This window comes from Pelodiscus sinensis, chromosome 1 (genome assembly GCF_049634645.1).
Source record: "Pelodiscus sinensis isolate JC-2024 chromosome 1, ASM4963464v1, whole genome shotgun sequence".
In the NCBI taxonomy this organism is placed as follows: domain Eukaryota; kingdom Metazoa; phylum Chordata; order Testudines; family Trionychidae; genus Pelodiscus; species Pelodiscus sinensis.
This window is the reverse complement of record NC_134711.1, coordinates 231,174,568-231,194,858: the sequence shown is the minus strand read 5'-3', so window position 1 is coordinate 231,194,858 and position 20,291 is coordinate 231,174,568. Positions and strand designations below refer to the sequence as shown.

The window sequence follows — 20,291 nt, the reverse complement described above, 5'->3', positions numbered from 1 at the left end:
TGGAGGAGTAAGGAAATAAATTTGATCTTCTACCAGGATGTGATAGCAGTCCCGTTTTGGGAATTGAGTTCTACATGACCCCCAAAGGGGTTGTGAGGATTACCCGTGGCATCATTAATGGTTTACAGCTCTTGAACTCCTCTCAAAAATACCTTTTCACTGGGGACGGGATTGAGATGTTGCTGCAGACATAGCACATGCAGGGAAATGAGTCTTCTGTACCATCTCTCTCTCACAAGGAAGGCCATATGATGGCAGGAAATAAAATTATTAAGATGCCAGTCAAGGTCTGTATGGCTGCAGGGGATATTTCCTTTTGGGGAGAGGTGTATATATGCCTCAGTGTAGGGTGGCCCTGGAGCGTTCTTAAGTATGCAAGGACTCATCCATCTTCTCACTCTAAGTTGGGTTTCATCAAAAGGGCAAGAACACCACAGTGTTTTGGACTTCCCTGGGAAATCCTGAAGCATGTGGGCATGATTCACAGTGCATGGTATATGCTGCATCCACCAATGATTCAAGTGTGGTTCTGGCCAGCTTATTTGGAATCATTTGGATAGCTGTACTTAGTTAACAGTGACTGATAGTTCTCTATATGAAACTGAAGACTAGAAAAGAACTATTTTCTTCCCAAGAAGATATTTAGCCTCCTTGTCAAAGGAGAGAATTTAAGATAATGCTGTCTAGATGCCTTTGTGGTAGCCTGTACAACCAAAGAGAACAGAAGTTCCACTCCCTTCACTGGAATGAAATAGTGTTTCTTGGTTCTCTTGTGAGTTGTGGTATATGTGGCTGATGTATGCCTGACCGCTCTGGCAGCTTTCAGACTCGCTTCATTAACTGGGAACTGCTCTTTGACTGGTCTGGCTTGTAGGTTATCCTGGAGTTTGTGATGAGGGACCTGAACCTCCTGGAGATCTGGAATTCCTCTACTATCTTTTGCAATAAACCTTAAACTATTTATAGTCATCTGGAGGGAATGGCGATGCCAGAGTGACTGTTTCATCAGGAGTTGAAGTGAACAGTTTTGTTGGTAGTGGCAGAACTGGTTTGCTAACCTTCTCTTCCGTTGGGCCAGGAGGAAACACTTGACTGTTCCCTCAGGAGTGGAATGGTGCAGTGACTCAATGGCAGAAAGCATAGGCTCTGTTATGTCTGGCATGTGTGTCCCAGGCTCCCCAGAATGGCCAGTACACTACGTCAAGAAAGGGTTGTGGGGGCCTCCCACAACATGAGGCAAATGCCAATGTAGAGATTGGTACAAGGAGGCTCTGGACCACCTGTCTGAACTAATGCGTCATAGAAGAGAGAATGGTAGCTCCTCTGGTGGTTCAGATTCTCCCAAGGAAGAGAAGAAAGGCTCCTGAGCCGATGATGGTACCAACAGTTCTGAGAGAGGAAAGGCCCTGCTGGGAAGAGGGGATAGATTTCTGTAAACAGTAACATCCTCTGAGAGAAGGTCCTGGCACTGAGGGAAAACTGAAGCTTGGGAAGAGCAAAGAAGTCTTCTTACGTAGTATAAGTCTTTAACTGTCCATGAGCAGGGGATACGAGCCACTCGTGCCAAAAGGATCAGAGGAGGTAGGTTTCATGTGGCGAGAGTGAGCGACAGTGATAGTACAACCAGCAGTAAAAGCCTATAGGGGTTGAACAAGCAGATTTGCTCAGTTTAGGCAGAGATGTGGTGGTTGCCTTTCAGACACACTTAGAGGGAGGCTTGCTCTTATGCTGCATGATCTCTGCCTTCCCAACAGGGTGCTTGTGGGTGGGACTGCCCTGCAATACAGTTGGATCTTGTGACCAAGGCACACTCCATGTTGATTCAGGCCAAGATACTTATAGTCTCTCAATCTGAATCCAATTGTGGCCTCACAGCTTTCTCCATGAAATAGTCCAATACCTATAACAAGGAGGGAGGGAGTGAATCTAACTAGACAGAAAAAGCTCTGGTAAAAAAAAAAAAATCTGTAAAACAATTAAAAACGTACTAACCGTAAAGAGCAATACACAAAAGACACTAAAGCAATCTTTGAAATATTTACAGACCCAAGAAATCACAAGGAGAGCTGCCAACATTGGAGTCCAATCAAGTTCATGCAGTGGTGAGAAGAAACTGGAGAGGTAACTGGTCTGTTCTGCCCTTTATTGGAAGCACAAGGAAGTCCAGGCCACACGCACAGACCAGCAGATACTACTTGCAAGAATTCTGCAACTCCAGCTACATGAAGCACATGCAAACCGCCCCCTCCCCACACCCATAGCATACACACAGGGACCAGCACTTGAAGAGGTGCTGCTTTTATGATAAAAATACATGCCTAATACCAAGGAGGTGAAACGATTCTGATTTAATGGACTTGAAATCAGTTTTCACCATGGCCCTCGGTGGAAAGTTTTCTTTTCATCCTTTATTTGTGAGCCTCCCTGGTCCTCCAAGCATGGAGACCCAGCCTGAGCCAAAACATCCATTCTGCTCATTTTAACTCTGCGGTACAGGCCTGGGTCAGTTGTCCTAGGCGCTGAGGCTCTCTGCTGTGGGGTTGTTTTTTGTGTTTGTTTGTTTTATTTTCAGCTGTGCAGATGTACCCTAGCTGATTTAAAAATCTTACTTCAGTTTGATTCTTTGGCTTCCAACTCTTTTGAGCCCTGTTATAACAGAACCATAACTGTCAAGATGTTTGTTCACTGAGAACAGGGGAGCACATAATGAGAATAATATCAAAGAGTGAAAGTTACCTCACGTGCTCTTTCAGTAGGTTCATACTGGGATTTAGGCTCAGGGATATGATAGCTTTGTTTATTCCTTTCCTGCTGCTGCTGCCGCCTATGATCATGCTGCAGTGACAGGAGATACGCTTGCTCCTGTTGCAACTGGCGCTGGAGTCTCTCTGCTTGTCGATGCTCCTCCATCTCTCGCCATCTGTATTCCTTTGAGAAAACGTGTGAGTAATTCAAGATGTGACACTGAACTTATGGAAGACATTTCCCTCTCCAGCCCATTAAATTGAATTTATTTTTTTCCTTAAGTGGAAGGTATGGAGAACTAAGCTGGACCAAAATTGTATGTGTGTCTCCTGTTGTGAAAGTTCAGTGTTTTGCTAACTTTAATGGAACTGGAGAGCTACCACAAAATGTATTTTAATACAAAGTTATTTTAAAGTAAATCCACTATAATGTTCACAACACAATGATTTGGAACAACACTGGGCCATTGTATCCTGGGGTTGATTTACATATCATGTGCTTTTGATCTGCAGCATAAGCAGTCTAGTTCTTCACTGAGTGCCAAGGTCTGTTCAAAAACTCGACCACCAAACCAAAACTGTTCAACGTTAACATAGCTCCTCCTCTTGCTGCACTGAAAGCAGTATGACCATACAGTACTTCTCATATGTGCCTGTCAGCCCACTGCGCCAGCATAAAATGGCCTTTTAATCAAGCTCCATTGTTCATACAGTTAGTGCAGCTGTGTCCCGCTAAGGGAAGCCTAGGACTGACTAGATGAATGAATCCTATAGCTACTGAACAAAACAGATACAGTGCTTTACCAGTAACATGGCCTGCTCCTGGAGCAGCTGCTGCTGAAGAATTTCCAAGTGCCGCTGCTCCTCTTCTAGCTGTCGCCTGATATACTCCTGTCACATAGAAATTACCCAGCAATAAATTTATTCAAAAGGAATGCATCAGAACCACCTGAGTGGAACACCATGAGCTAGTTTCCCAGTCATCTTTAGTAATAAATTCCCTCAGTGCTGGATTAATGCCTCAAGAACAATTTAGAAAACCCTAAAATCTAAAATTCTTGGTTGGCTGACATAACCTGGTTTGGACTACTGCGATATTCAGGGCACGGGCCATTGCTTGTTTACGTGTTTTGAAAGTGGTTTCAAAAGAAGCAAATGCACTTACAAAGTTTTAAGAGTTAAACACAGCAAGTCTTACTCAATACAGCCAACACAAATCACATGCAAGTTTTATTAAAAATTAGTTTTTCACACTAGTGTGATGAACAGTTAGCAACAGCAAGAGCCAGGCTTAGTATAGGCAGACCTTGTGCAAGCTTCCCCACAGAGGCTCTGCTAAATGCAGTTCACACCTGACCTGCCATCTCCCCTACTAGCCCAATCAAAAGACTCTCCTGAGCAAACACTGCCAATCTTGCTGAATTATGCGATGGTTATGACACAAACAAACATCCACTAGGAAACAGATTTTAGACCAAACTCACTTTCTATGGTGACCTAGCCATAGTTAAACCTAAATCAAGAGGTCAAAAGCGAATACAATTACCTCTCCTTCACCTGGCCCCCTATAACAACTGTAACTATGAAGGACCCTATCCAAGCACATAACATCCTATCATGCAGTAATGAAAGTATGCAATATATGCATGCGTGCAACGTACACAACACACACACGCACGCACACATGTACAGTGTATGCATAAAGAAATTAATGGGTCAGTGCTATGGAGACAGGAGCTACAGAAAATTCTGATGATAGATCAATGATGTACCCTGACATGTCCACTGGTTAGGTTCAGAAAAATATAGAAGAAAATACATCACATTTCTTTAAAATATGTAGCAGCACAATTTGACTGTTTCAGCTAAAAGTTTGCCATCATGCCACTAACGTTTTTGTGTCTTCGTAATTAGCATCTAAACATTTTAAGCTGCTATTTGGGATAAAAAGCATCTGCCTATAAGTAAATTACTGTTCATTCATACATCCCCGTAGACTCACCCGTTATTTTTTCCCCATTGTTCCAAAACATCTTAAAACAAGAAGCCCATTGCATTCAGAAGGGCAAAAATCCATAATGTAAGTACAACATCTTTAAGGGGACATTAAATATTTTGGCCAAATCCTGCTCCCACTGAAGTTATTGGGAATTTTGGCATTGACATCTGTAGGAGGAGGATTGGGCCCTTTACTTGGAATGAATATTAAAGAGCACACAAAGTAATTACCACCCCAATTAAAATATATAAAGGATTTTTGTGTGTGCAGATTTCATGTATAAGTACCATACCTGAATGACACAAGGTTTGAAAGACCTTACTTGTGCTTTAAACATTAGGAGCACATTTGCGGTACATAGACTATTCTATCTGTTGTCCAAATTGTCATACATGAAAATGCGGATTTCCTTTCCTCCTCTCCTTCCTCCCCCCCCGCCCCCCCAATAAGCTTTTGTCTTAACTCATCCAGCATTCCAAAACATTAAAAATAATGTGCCTCTATCTTCCTTTGAGTCTTCTGGGACCCGGCTCATCTCGTAAGAGCTACTGTTCAACAAGAAGAATCAAGAACCAATTTTCAGTATTTGTTCAGATTCCTTCTTCTGTGGGTTTTAAACACTGGGTATAAATTTAGTTTAGATCCTTCTGTGGACAGCATTTAAGACTTCACTTGGAAAGCAACATGAAGGTCACTTTATGTCCCAGTAGAGCTTCATGTTCTACTTTTCTGTGTTTTTTTGTCAAGACAACAAACAGACCAGCTGGACTCCTCAGTGCTATTTCCTTTGTATTTAAATTAATGTATTTTTTAAAAAACAGAACAATCAACCTAATGCACTTGTAGTATGGACTCACCTGTTCTCTCTCCACTCTCCTCTTTTCTTCCTCTGCTCTCCTCCTCTCTTCCTCTTCCTTACGCCTCCTCTCCATTTCTTCTAACCGCCTTTTCTCCTCCTGTTCTCTTCGCCTCTGCTCACGCTCTTGTTGCCTCCGAGCTTCCCGTTCTCTTCTTTGTTGCTACAGGCGGGTGAAAAAACCCAAATGTTACTATTATGGTCACCAAAGAGAAAGTTGGGGTTGATTTCTACTGGAAATCTGATAAGTCAAGTCTATAGGACCCAGCAGCTCACCCACAAGTGTTCCTAAATGTGCAGTAAAACTGTTCCACACATAAGAGGCAAGTATCCCGACATGGTCAATTGTGTTCTTGAGCTTCTTCACAACAAAGCTCCACATAATATTTTCCCACACAGTATATGGGGTTCACTGCTGCTTCTACCCCAAGACAAGACGTAAAGCTCAAACTGAAGTAACTCTGAAGAAACAATGTGGTGAGGTTGCAACATACAGTCACCTTCTGGATTTCACCAACCTTTCCCATTGTCTACATTTTGCTGAAAAAAGGAAATTAAATGAAGTAGTCCCTTTCTAGATCATTTGCAGCAAATTTAACAATCCTATGAATACCTGATATGTGTTAGTCAATACGATATGTAGTTTGCTAGTCAATATGATATACAGGCAGTCCCCGAGTTACGCGGATCCGACTTATGTCGGATCCGTAGTTACGAACGGGGATTTTCACCCCGGAGAACTAGAGCAGCGGGACGCCTGGTCCCGCCGCCCGCCTTCTCCGGGGCGAGAAAAGCTGCTCCCCGTCTCCCTGGTCTGCTGGCGGAGCCAGCAGACCAGGGAGACGGGAGCAAAGCAGCGGAGCACCGGGGGCCGGACCTGCAGCCGCTTCCAGATCAGCTGGAAGCGGCGCGGGTCCTGCCGGGTGCTCCGCCGCTCTGTGCAGCGTCTCCCTGGTCTGCAGACCAGGGAGACGCTGCGCAGAGCCCCGGAGGACCCGGGCCGGACCGCGGCGCTGATCTGGAAGCGCCACGGTTTGGCCCGGGTCCTCCGCAGCTTTGCTCCACGTCTCCCTGGTCTGCTGGGGGGGACGCAGCTAGTGCCCCCCCCCAGCAGACCAGGGAGACGTGGAGCAAAGCCGGGGGCCTGTGGTAGAGCAGTTGGGGCACTGCCGGTTGGTCCCGCAGCACCGCTTCTTGGCGCTACTGGACCAACCCGGCAGCACCCCAGCTGCTCTGCCCCAGGCGTCCTGATTCAGCTGCTGATCAGTTTCAGCAGCGGCTGAATCACGATGCCTGGGGCAGAGCAGCTGGGGTGCTGCTGGGTTGGTCCAGTAGCTCCAAGAAGCAGCCGCGCTACTGGACCAAGCCAGCAGCACCCGAGCTGCTCTGCCCCAGCCGTCCCAAAGTCAGCCGCTGCTGAAACTGACCAGCAGCTGACTACAGGAAGCCCAAGGCAGAGTTGCTCTGCCCTGGGCTTCCTGGAATCAGCTGCTGATCAGTTTCAGCAGCAGCTGACTTGGGGACGCCTGGTGTTCTTATCTTGAATCTGTATGTAAGTGGAACTGGTGTCCAGATTCAGCGGCTGTTGAAACTGATCAGTTTCAGCAGCGGCTGATGCCAGTTCCGACTTACATACAGATTCAACTTAAGAACAAACCTACAGTCCCTATCTTGTACGTAACCCGGGGACTGCCTGTATAGTTTGCTATGAATCTGACTGCTGATTCAACATCACAAGCAGGGGGGCTGACAGATTATTGGGCCCTTGGGCAAGGTGTGGGGAGAGGAGGAGCTTGGAATTTCCAGAAGGGGCAGGGAAGCCCACCCTCCCCACCCCTCACCCCAATGCCAGCCTGTAGCACGGTGCTCTGGTGGTGATTTAAAAGGCTTCGGACTCTGGCCACTATCATTGTTGCAATAATGGTGGTGGTGCTGGGAACTCCAAGCCCTTTCAAATCGCTGGGCACCAGGGCAGTTGCTCCTTTTACTCTGCCCCAGTCGGCAGGCCTGAACTCAAGTGATGAAAAAGCACCACGCATTAATTCACACATGGCAAAAAGAATGGTTAAAGAAGAACTGAGGTTGCCCAGAAGTGCCTCACCTTTCCAGAACATAAAATGCACCTTTCTTTAAACTTCTGAAAATCAAGTTACAAATGTTCTGAAACTTCTGAAAATCAAAAGTTACATCATAGGTTTACATCTTTATGGTTTATATGTCTGCCTGAATCTGTAGACATCCCAGAACAATAGCTCTAAGAGGTGTGAACGGATACATTCATATCCATACAGCACAAAATTAGCAAGAAAGACTGATATTTATATTTCAGTCTAATGGCTGATAATTGTGGAGGTAATGTCTAACACAGTGATTCCCAAACTTTTTGGCATCACGCCCCTTTTTGATTTTTGAAAAACACTCACGCCCCTGCCTCCCCCCAATAGCAACAAACCTTGTTTAAAAAAAAAAGGGAACTGAACAGGGCAGCAAAATTTGATGGGGGGAGGCTGGGTTGCCTCGTGCACCCCCTGGAATTTCTTTATGCCCCCCAGTTTGGGAACCCATGGTCAACCAAATGTGTCTACCTTAAAATGGCAAACTGCCTCTCATATGTCTCCAAGTTCCAAGAGACCCCAGCTGTCTTCAGCTTAGCTGCCAAGGCCTATTTCCCCTAAATTTCTACAGCATGCTTACACACTTCGGATGCAGAATTCTCCAACTTGTTGACAATCAAATTTAGAGGCCATGTAACAAGCGAGAACGACAACGATTATACTGTTTTGCACAATTCAGTCAACAAAAATTCAGTTTCGTAAGTTTTGCACTTTCTAGCTGACGCTGACAAGAGAATCATCCGCATGATGAGCTGGAATGCCACAGTAAGCAGGGCCCTAGCCAGAGATTTCAGTCAAACCTGTGATGGAATACTCACGACCAGGGCTGTAGGTGCTCTCTGTCACTGTACACACCGAAGCACTAAATACCAGGTTCCACTCCCTCCCTTCTTGCACCTGCTGCTTGCTTTGCTAAGTACACACCCAACTTGACTGTTGCCAGTAAATAAAAAGGCAACTGCTTTTTCCTAATGGGATCAACACTTTCCCCAGCATGTCAAGAAGCATGGTGGAAAGGAATATGACTAACAAAGTTTAAGCCTCAGAAATACATTAACTAATGCTCTACGCTTGTAAAGCTTCTTGCCTAGTAGCTATTTAAGGATGCTTTGCCACTTTCCCAGAAAGGTTTATTTTCACAAATACCCATGAATACCACATCTACCAGCAGCATTCGATTTTTCTTTAGTCACCTGGGGTTCATCACCACCCTTCATTCCCTCCTAATTTCATTAGACATAATTATGCTCTTTTCTCTAGTATGTGTCCTCTATGACTCTATACCGGGGTGGGCAAAAGGGCCTCTGCAGGCCGGATTCGGCCACCAAGTGGGCTGATCCAACCCGCGGAGGCCCTGCTGTTCCCCTGCCCCAAGGCCAATTAGGGTCCGGGGGGCAGGGAAGCTTCCTCCCGCCCTGTGAACAGCACACAGTGCTTCAAAGTGCCGCGTGCTGCTCGCAGGGTGGGAAGAGAAGTCACGCGTTCCCCCGCCCCCAAGCCATGACTGGCCAGGGGGCAGGAGGAGCGTGCCAAGTTTCCTCCACCCTCCCCCCACCCTGCAAGGAGCACACAGCACTTCAAAGTGCCATACGTTTGCACAGGGCGGGAGCAGGGCGAGGAAAGTTTCGCGCAGCTCCCCCGCTCCCAGGCCAATCAGGACTTGGGGGCAGAGGAGTGTGTGATATCTCAGGATTGGCTTGGAGGCGGGGGAAGTGCAGGAAGTACTGTGCACTCCTCGCAGGGCCAGGACAGGGCAAAGGAAACTTCACACGCTCCTCCCACCCACAGGCCAATGAGTGCCTGGGAGCGGGGGTGCTGCGTGAAGCTTCCTTCTCCCTGTCCTGGCCCTGCGAGGGGATTGCGGCTCTTCAAAGTGCCACGCGCTACTTGCAGGGCGGGAGGAGGCTTCCTGCTCTTCCCCTGCCCCCAGGCCAATCAGGGCCTGGGTGCAGGGGAGTGCATGAAGCCTCTTCCAGCCCTGCCAGGGCAATGGGTGCCTAGTGGGAAGTGGGGGGGAAAGGGTCTGCTTTTTATGCAAAAAGCAAATTATGGTCTGAGGGTAGGGAAGCCCAGAAGCATTCTGGCCCTGCCCCTTCCGGCTTAGGCTCTATCCCATATGGCCTGGCCCAGGGCCACTTCAAAAAATGTCCCCACCCCCAGACCAAGAGTTTTGAAGTGGCCCCAGGCCAAAAATTATTGCCCACCCCTGCTCTACACATACAGTGTCTGCACTTTTCCCTCTAAGCCAGGTTTTCCCAGCCTACGGGTTGGGACCCAAAGGTGGGTCACCATTACATTTCAAAAGGGTCACCAAGTGTCTCCCCAGGTGGCTCTGCCCCTCTTCCCCCCGTTTTTTAATTGCCTTGGGTCACCAAGTCTTCCTAAATTGTAAAAATGGGTCCCCATCTGGAAAAGGTTGGGAATCGCTGCTCTAAGCAGACACCTAGATTTCTCGGATTGAAACGACTTCTCTTCAATAAGTAGAGGTACAAAAATAGTAAAGGCAGCTCATGAAAACAATGGTGTTCTGAGGTTTTGCAATTTGTTTTTTAAAGCACATTTAAAAAGAATCCAGTGGGCTCTTTTGTTTCTGAATCTACAAATCTCTTGTCAAACCAATTCTGTATTTAAGTGAAAACACTCAGGTGCCTGTTGGCTAATCAAGTCACACAGCTTCTAAGTTAGGAAGCAGAGTGATTAGGTTGTCTGAAGGATGGAAGAAGCAACACATTGTGATTAGTTAAAATGCCTATTTTATTCATTCTAACTCTTCTTACACATAATTGCTCTAGCAGTTCTTAAACGCAATTTTTTCAAAGGAAAATAATTCTAGGCTTAAGAAAATCTCTTGACCCCCAAAAAGCAAAGGCAAAGAGTACTTAGATTCTGAAATAGTCATCATGGATGACTATTATTGTTATTATGGTAGGGCCAGCACTAAATAAATAAGTTGCCCTGGTTTGTTGTAGTCTCTATAAGCCCTGTCAAGTCAAGATAACAGAACTTAAAGTTATATTATTCTCTGATGACTTTCTTGTTGTCCCCCACCCACATTTCAACTCAAGCCATTCTCAAAGTACTGACAGCTAATAGAGACCTATGTTTGCTCTACCTAAAACAAACATTGCATACTAGCTATCAAATTATAAAAATCCTTAACATGCAATTCACTGCCTCATAAGTCACTCAGCTGCCTGATCAGTGTCAGTAATAAGCCTGGAAAAAGCAAGATAGACAATGAGAACAATGCAGGTTTAAGATCCATCCTCATGACATGCCAGGGCTAGAAATGGAATTGGTATAGCATTGGGAAGAAGAGAATCCCAGCATGTGTTTCTCATCCTAATGTTTCACAAGATATTGCACCTTCCATCTGACACCAGGCTCTCTAACAGTGTTTATTGACACAGTGCAGTACATATTGCAAATCTTGGTCCAATGTCTTTCACTTCTTGGGAGATGGAGATGGTTTGGATCATTTTAATGAGAAGAATCTGTCACTTCATGAAGCTATGGAGAGGTTTTCAAGTGGTGTATATATAAATAGCAACACCTGATAAGATTGTAGCACCAACAAAAAACAGGAGTACAAAACTGATTGATGGAGGGTGGAGCTCTATCTCCGAGCAAGAGCCTGGAACCCCCATATTCACAGTCACATAATTACATGTTTTGTACAAATCATGCTTGTGATGTAGCATTTTAAAAGTCTTGCTCTGTCGATCATGAATATTGCCTTGGACCATATGTGATGCCATTCTGTGTCAAGTTATGAAAGTTTTCCTGTGTGTGTATTACTGAAATATGTTGTGAGGTTGGGAGATGCCCGCAGCCAACCTTTCAAGTACATCAATGGAGTAGCCAGATGAGCTGATGGCTCATTGAAGAGAATCCACTCTCCCCATGATTGAGCATCTCAGAGAGAACACACATACAAGGCAGACTGCTTGACCCACATCAGCAAATTGGAAGAAGCTATACAAGAGGGAAAGTGACATCATCACCTAGCCTCATTCTCCTCCCCTGCCCCACTCAACCCCTGGAAGACAGGGCAGGGTGGTGCTTGGCTAGATGACAGTTTCACCTTGTGTATTAAAGATCTGCAACCGGTTTGTACCATCTATCGGGGTGTGACACTTCTTGATTCAAATTCTGTTTCTAGAACTCTGACTGAATTTACTTTGATCTCTTAGGTAACCAACTTTGAGCTCTATGCTCACTATTTATCATCACTTAAAATCTATAAATCTGTAGTTAATAAATCTGTTTTCTATTTTACCCAAAACAGTGCACAAAGGTAGTGAGTGTGTCCTCCCTACACTGGGGCAGAGAGTGGGAGGGGGGGGAGGGAAAGGGGTGACTGAGTAATGACATTGGTCAGGTTTCTGACCTGGGCAAGATGGTACAGTCCTGCCGTGCCAGGCTGGGGTGCTAGAGGGAACTGACTGGAGCTTATTTGTTATTGGTTCTTGAGTTGCTGACAAAACATTCATGTAACTCAGCTGGGTAGGCACCTGCCTGGACATGTCTATATAAGTGAAGCACTTTTAAGAGGCTGTTAAGATGGGCAACAGCATCACGGGGTGGGAAGGATACCCCAAGTTCGTGAGATGGAAGGCTCAGTGATCCCACAGTGCAAGTTGCACTCTGAGGGTTCCCTCACAAGGAACCACTTTCCCATACCATGATGTAAATAAAAGAACATTCTATTTGAAACAAATCTTGAGTTTCAACAGCCACCGGGTATGTTTACCACCCACTAGAAGAAAAAGGAAAAAGAACTCTGCCGCCAGTCTGCACTTACAGCAAACAGACACTACTATCTGTGTGCCAAAGCATACAAAAAGATGGTGTTTCTCTACATCAACTCTACCTTGCTGTTAGCACCACGTTAGCTGACTTGCCAGACAAGTGGAAGTCTAGGGACCTGGCACGGCTTCTACCCAATATCCATCAAGGTCCCTTTCTCTGTGAAAACCAAGCCACTGAAGCAGCAAGCACTAAATACACAGAATTATTTTCAACCAGTGAGGAGATAAAAACAGAGTAGGCTCTGAGAGAGGTCTGATGCTATTAGCTAGCTATAGTTTTCCTTTCTCTCAAAGCAAGACGATACACTTGACCTCCTACTAGGCACTTATGACCTTGTTGGGTAGTCTTAAAAAATATATATATATTTTTGAGGATGAGTACTGATACAGCATGTTCACAGCGGCAGTTAGGCTTGACCTAGGAAACATCACTCATGATAGACTTTTTTGGTCTGAGATATAAACTGTAAGTGCCACTTATAAAATTTCCTTCTTGCATTTCAAGTGCATTAATTACAATACCTCTAATTATGCATCACAAAAAAAAACACACAAATTTTGGTATGCAGCCAGGCTCCTGCGCATACTGAGCTGGCGAGGTGCTATAGGCTGTGCACTAAGGCTAAAGACAGCCTTTCAGATCTTCTTTAGTTGGACAGAGATATGTATTCGAGAACCAACCCTTCATGATTTTGTATGTCATTATTTTCAGACAACTACCCACCAAATGAAAAGGGGGGAGGGGAGGGGAGATTCAAGCTACAAACTGCAGAAATTAAATTTCTAAGAGGTGCAGTCAGAGCAATGATAAAACTGCTAGGACCCTGACAACTGTCTTCCTAATGCCACCCATAATACATTCTAACGCAGGTGTCAAAATGGTTTATGATTGCATAGGTCTGAGCTCAAGGACAATGCTGTGTATCATGATTTACCAGAAGGGGGCAATGCAGCTACATATGGAAACTGCTAGTTTACATATAAAAACAAATACCATATCCTAGCTCCCACAAGAAATCACTAATGATGAATGCATAGACTTGAATACATATAAAACCACCTCTATGTAGCTGTCAGATATCAACATGAAATTAGATATGGGTGTATTATTGCTGGAGTACTTATAGGTGGTGCGAGGACATTAAAAGAATCATATTAGACATGAGTTAGAAGGGTACCCAATGCAAAATATGGACAATTCAAACAAAGTGGAGCCGAGATGGAATCCAGTCCTCTTTTGGCCTTTTAACGAAACAAAAACCTGGCAAAAAAATTCCCTCTCTACCTCAGTTGTGCCCAGATTAATTGGAAGCAATTATATTAGAACTCTCTCAACTGTGAAGATTTTTTTTTAATTATTATCATCTATATTATCATAGCGTTTAGGAGACCTAATCATGGAAGCTCAGGCACAATAGTCCTGCTCTGCAACTAATTCTCATTTTGTAAAATCAAAACTAGACTCGGTTTTGCCAAGCACTAATTCAGATGCTTCTTCATTCCCTTCAAGTCTAGGACTATTTTTTTTCCATTTTGTTGAAGGAAAAAACCCTCAGATACAGGTACATTTAAGAAAAGGTCTAGCACAGCTCAGATTTCTATTTCTAACCTCCTAAGTCTTAGGTGTCATACAGGTGATCGTTAAACAAAGCACATGTCTAACCAAAAACTTGCAAAGGTTCAGATAATCTTCTACACTTCAGCAATATATAATTTTCTTCTTCTAAGTAATGCAGAAATTATAAGGTCTCTGAAACAATTGTTTTCAGTAGTCACTTATATGCCTTTTAAAAGCAATCCTCTCTCTAATAGTGCTGAGAATAATACAATTTTGGCACGTGTCCTAGCCACTGTTCTTGTGGCTGTCTCAGTCAAAACTGTCTAGGATCTGTGCCAGAATTCTAAGAACAAGCCCTCAATTTTAATTTAAGAGAAAAATGCATGTTGTGAAGACCAGGACTTTAACCGGGTTCAAAAAAGAACTAGATAAAGTCATGGAGGTTAGGTCCATCAATGGCTAATAGCCAGGATGAATAGGAATGGTGTCCTTAGCCTCTGTCACAGGCTGGAAATGGATGACAGGAGAGGGATCACTTAATGATTACCTGTTCTGTTCACTCCCTCTGGGGCACCTGGCTTTGGCCACTGTTGGAGGACAGGATGCTGGGCTGGATGGACCATTGATCTGACACAGTGTGGCCGTTCTTATGTTCTTACCTATCATTTTAAAAGTTCCCCTGATTCTCACAAGTGAATGTCAAACAGAAATGCCAAAAAATGCAACTTCCATCACACCAACCAAAAGCAGCACCAGACACCCAAACTGATAAAAGCCAGGGAATGTGACAATGACATTATCCTGAACTTACCCCTTCATGGTTTTTTTCCTTCAAAACACAGTAAGTTAAAGACAAAGGGTTCATCATTTTGATTTGTTGGCTTTCATTATTCTGTGCCACAATATTAATGTTATCTAAGAATGTTTCTTCCCCTCACCCTCTTAAAGATGGTTTGTTTTGGCTAAAGTTTTTCTAAGAATCTCTCAGCTAGATAGTTCTCCAAGAATAGAAGATTCAAAGAAAAGCATTTCAAAAGAATTATCTATGCTTGTAAAAATTTTGGTGAACTTCATTTTCTTTTTTAAACTAATTTCCTATTGATGACAATGATTTTTCTTCTAAAAAAGGATAAACGGTAATTTCACCATAAAAAGTGAGGGAGTATGGCCGAGGTTATAAATTTGGCCAATGCAGAGGTTTTTCTCCTCCAACTCTTCACAGTCTATTGTGGAACTCTATTTGCAAATTCATCAGTCCACAATATGAAGTGTCACTATGTTACTAACAATGTAATCAATCAGTTTGAGGTCTTTTTTGCAGCAGTAAATTATTCAAAATTGCCCTGAACTTGTAAAAAAAAGTGTGAAAATATTGTTAAGCAAAAGAAAACATGATTTAAGAAATTAAAACTATAGCTATCCAACATACTTATGCTGGAATGAACTCAAGAGTTAAGATAGGTTATCTAAAGAAAGAAAACTAATATTGCCACACAGATCTATCCTTGAAAAAGGTGGTTTATAAAAATAATGGGTGTTTTTTTAATATACATGAACACTCATTTCCAGAGCCTTTTTGAAGACAGTGGGCTTAACTAAATGCAACATCCACTGACTTAGAATTTTCATTTTTGCACATATTTACTCATACTCTAACACCTAAATAACCCCCTTCAATTAAACTTTAGACTCTTTCTAGCAAACACATTGTTTTGTTTCTGTTATTTGCAGCATTTTTCCTTTTGAATTGAGAGCAATTTCAGATTTAAAAAGTTATATTGATCATGGCATATTAAATGGGTTATATCACTTCGTTATAAAAATGCTCAGAACTAGAGATTTCATGTGTTTAAAAGCAAAAAAAAAATCCTTTTGTGTTTAGTGCAATTTCAGATTAAGAACATTATGCAGGGCAGTAGGTGAATCATTAGATTTTGGTCACCCAAAGGTTTTATTTAAAATCCTGGCTCAAATAAAAAGTAAACATCTCATTTTAGCTTTCCCCGTCTCCTTTATGATCAAATAATAACATTTCCGTACAACTGACAGTCTTTTTAAGACAGGCCAAGACCTGGAATGGCAATGATGTTTATCTTGGCAGTTTCAGGGTGGTGGGAGACAGACAGAAAAGAAAGGAAGCTTGCTTAGCCCCTTCCTGCTGCATGTGTGTGGCTGGAACCCTGCTATCAGTTCCTCCTTATAAAAGCAGTAAATTCACTCACACATTTGAAGGGGGTTGGGAAAAAGGTTTTAACATGATCTCCAGACTTTTATGAATTTTATGTTGCATTATTTATACATTATGCAAACCTTAAAGTTATGATTTATAAACGTGCATAAACTTGATGTACAATGTGGAGCTAATCTGTCTTTGTTTGTTATTAAACATTATCAGAGCTTGGAAAATTAGATAGCTTAGTGAAGAACTACATAGATACCAAATGAACAGCTGCAACAGCAAATCAAATAAGTCATTTAAGGATAATTGGAATTTGACCCTATACTTTCTAAAGAGCCAAATGAGTGGTTTTACTTCATATCCCTGACTCAGTTTTGGTCTGTAAAATTTTTTTCAAAAACTTTTCATCTGCCACATACCACATAACCTTTTATTTACTTACTGGCTAGCTGTCTTGTGTGACCATTTAAATACAGAATTTTTAGCAACAAAATAATTCAGATAGACTCATACAGGATGAAGTGATGTACAAAGAATAATTCTGAGCAAGAAAATTCAAACCATGTAAATGAAAAGTCAGTATATCCCAAAGAGTAAACATGCAAAAATTTACCAGAGGTTCTGTGAAAAAAAAATCAGATGGATTTAAACACAAAAACATATGACAAATGAGGAAAATATCCAGTATGTTACAGTTATATATGATTTGCTACCTATGACCTTTATAAAAAGAATAACGGTTATGGTATGCCATATATCTTTATACTACTATGCACAGACCTATAGGGCTGGAAGGGAGCTCAAGAGGTCCAACTCCAGCCTCCTGCACTGAAGCAGGACCAAGTGAACTTACACCAACCCTGACAGATGTTTGTCTAACCAATTCTAAAACCATCAAATGATAGTGATTCTACATTCTCTTTTGGAGGCCAGAACTTAACTATCCTTATACATTTTCCCCAATAAATAACCTACATCTCCTTTGCTGCACATTAAGCTCATTGCTTGTTCTCCATGCCCACCGAAGACAGAACAATTTATCAAAGACCTCTTCATAACAGCCCCTAGCATATTTTTGAAGACTGTTAAATAGGTGCCCCCATCCCTATCTTCTTAAGACTAGATATGCCCCATTTTGTGTAACTTTCCTTCATAGGAAGAATTTTTTAAATTTTTTTATCATTTGTATGTTCTCTTCCCGACTCTCACCACAATTTGTCTAGAACTGGACACACTTCTTCAACAGAGGGCCTTACCAGTGCTGAACAGAGCAACTCATCTCTTACCCGAGTGACTCATGTATGAGCGACCAATATTTTACATGAGACTGCACTGTGTCAAAAGTAGGTTGCCACTCACCATGCATTAGCCCCAAATGCAAATGTTTAAGAAAACCCTAAAACAGCAGTTTTCAAACTGTGGGCTGGGACCACAAATAGGGTTGTAAAACCCATTTTAATGGCTTGTCAGGGCTGACTCAAGACTTGATGGAGTCCAGGGCCGATGCCCAAGTTGCACAGTCCAGGACTGAAGCAGAAGCTCAAGGGCTTCAGGCCTGGGGGGTGGGGCTTGTTTATAGGCCTCCTGTCTAGAATGAAAGTCCTTGGGATTTGGCCCCCTGTCCAAGGTGGAGGGGCTCATGCAAGTTCAGACTCTGGCTCTCCATCTTAGGTTTGTGTAGTAACTTTTATGGTCAGAAGGGAGTCATGGTGCATTAAAGTTTGAGTAGCCATAGATATAGACATGCACAGTTATCGCCTCTCAAAATGAAAGGCATTTTGCCAATTGCCTCCTGGGAGCTATAGGGTAAGTCAGTACTTTTGAAAATCAGATCGCCACTTCTACCCAAAGAGATAAGAGCCTTGCTTTTGGATCCTGGTTTTGAAAATCTTGGTTAATGGATATATGTTGTTCTTGCACAATATACAGGGAATAATAGGAATATTTCTTAAGACCTTGGGACAGTAAGTTTAACAGAAGCCCTGCCACCTTAGCTCCACTCTTCTATTTCTACCTCTTCTAGCCGCCTCCTTTGCTCTTTCTGTTGCTCTATGCGTTTCTGTCTCTCTGCCAACAGCTGCCTCTTGTATTCCTCCTGCTCTCGGAGCTGCTGTTCCTGTAGCAGCTGTTGTCTCCGAAGGGCCTCTGAACGTTCCTTGTTTTCCTGCTGCAATCTCAGGAAATCACGTCGGAGGGTAGATTCTCCAGGCACATTGACAATTGAACTGCAAAAGCAAAAAGATAAATCTCTCATACCACAGACCATTGAATAGCATAAGAATCCTATATATTTTGGTCAGTCTCTATGGTGGCACAGGGCTACTTGTTGTTTTTAAAGTTATATACTAACACAGCTACACCTGTGAGATTTTTTCTCCTAAGTGTATACATTAAAAAATGTAGACATAAACCATTTATATTTTAACCTCTTCTCTTTCAAAATAAAGATAAATGGATGCATATTAAATAGGTATTCTCTCTGGATGTGCCAAATCAGGTCAGGCAAAGTAAGAGCCAACTCAAACTTTCTTTCCAGCCCTTGAAATATGCCCTCATCTTCTCTTTAAAGTCTGAGATCTGATTAAAGAGAGTCTCAAATACATGTGTACTTTGTCCCAGGTTCACCTACTGTCTAACACATACCCACAACCTCTACAGCAGTGGTTCTCAACCAGGGGTATGCATATCTCTGGGAGCATGCAGAAGTGTTCCCAGAGGTACATCGATACATATAGATATTTGCCTTCTTTTACAGTAGGCTACATAAAAAACACTACTGAAGTCAATATAGTAAAGTTTCATGCAGTAACTCTTCTCTATATACTATACACTGACATCTAAGTATACTACTTATATTCCAGTTGATTTGCAATTATATAGTAAAAAAATGAAAAAGTAAGAAGTGTGTCAGTAATAGTGCACTGGAACACTTTTGTATTTTTATGACGGATTGTGGATTTCAGCGTACACAAGACTAATCAGGCTGCTAAAAGAGGTACAATAGTCTGCAAAGTTCCTTTGTGGCATATGCAAGTTTATAGTGGATGGGATGGAGATCTCAAAGAAATTCAGAGATCTCAGCAAATGTTCACATCTTTTGGGGTCCATGTCTCACTAATGTATGTGATTAATTATATTTAGTAACAGACATAAAGGCTTATGAAATAAAAGTATACTCCAGATTTGTTAAGGCCAGCTTTAAAATTATTTGTCCAGATCTTTTAATGGCCTCCTATCAGCATCTGTTACCTTGGCTCTCCTTCTTGTTCAGGCACTTCCTCCTCCTCTTCCTCACTTCCACTATATTCATATTCTGTCTCATCTAGCAAGAAAGAGGAAACAATATTCCAGATGGCTCTTACAATTTTTATTTTAAAATACTTAGCTCCTACTAGTCTGGTTCAGAACAGCTTAAATGATCAGATTTACATACAACATTTTGGAACTATTCAAATGTCATCTCATCGTAGAGACACAAGGAGATCTTCATTGGGATGTGAACTTCAGTTTAATCCACAGGCTTTGTCTACATGATAACTACAAGGTCTTAGATTTTTTGTATAGAATCAGAAGTTGGTGAAATATCAAATAATCCGTTTTTAAAATATATACAAATAAACACAGGATTAGTTTTTGAAGTCTGCATACCCTTCTCTCCTCTCTTCTTTCTGGTCCTGTCTATATGATCCTTAAGCTGGATTCGGACTTGCCTTTCATTTGGCTGATCGCGTATAAAAGGGTGTTTTAAAAGCTGTTCAGTGGAGGGTCTCTGCATATAGTTCTTCACTAAACAGCCTTCTATAAAACTAAAGAACTTTTTTGACCTGAGGAAAAAGAATAAAAAGCATAAAGTTAAAACTCAAATAATCCATTTTTCATTAGTCCAAAAGCCTTCAGTTTTCTTCCCGCAAAACAACGTGTCTCTGTCTATCAGCATAAATGGTGTCTTAGACAAATGTCTTCAAAGAAAGCCACAAGAACACAACCGAGACAATTTGGGGACTCTTCCATAATTGCAAGTAATACCCAC

General features: G+C 42.6%; 1 protein-coding gene across 4 annotated transcripts in view; it reads right to left on the bottom strand.

Moving 5' to 3' along the window:
• MAP4K4 (mitogen-activated protein kinase kinase kinase kinase 4) overlaps nucleotides 1-20,291 on the bottom strand; it is a 248,345-nt gene that overhangs the window by 49,124 nt on the left and 178,930 nt on the right. For all 4 annotated transcript variants that reach the window (XM_075917256.1, XM_075917252.1, XM_075917268.1 and 1 more), the window contains exons 10-15: nucleotides 19,910-20,085; nucleotides 19,511-19,583; nucleotides 18,276-18,486; nucleotides 5,601-5,762; nucleotides 3,549-3,635; nucleotides 2,737-2,928 (exon numbers count right to left, since the gene is read on the bottom strand). In XM_075917256.1, the coding sequence (XP_075773371.1) occupies nucleotides 2,737-2,928; nucleotides 3,549-3,635; nucleotides 5,601-5,762; nucleotides 18,276-18,486; nucleotides 19,511-19,583; nucleotides 19,910-20,085 (901 nt within the window). The remainder of the gene's footprint in view (nucleotides 1-2,736; nucleotides 2,929-3,548; nucleotides 3,636-5,600; nucleotides 5,763-18,275; nucleotides 18,487-19,510; nucleotides 19,584-19,909; nucleotides 20,086-20,291) is intronic.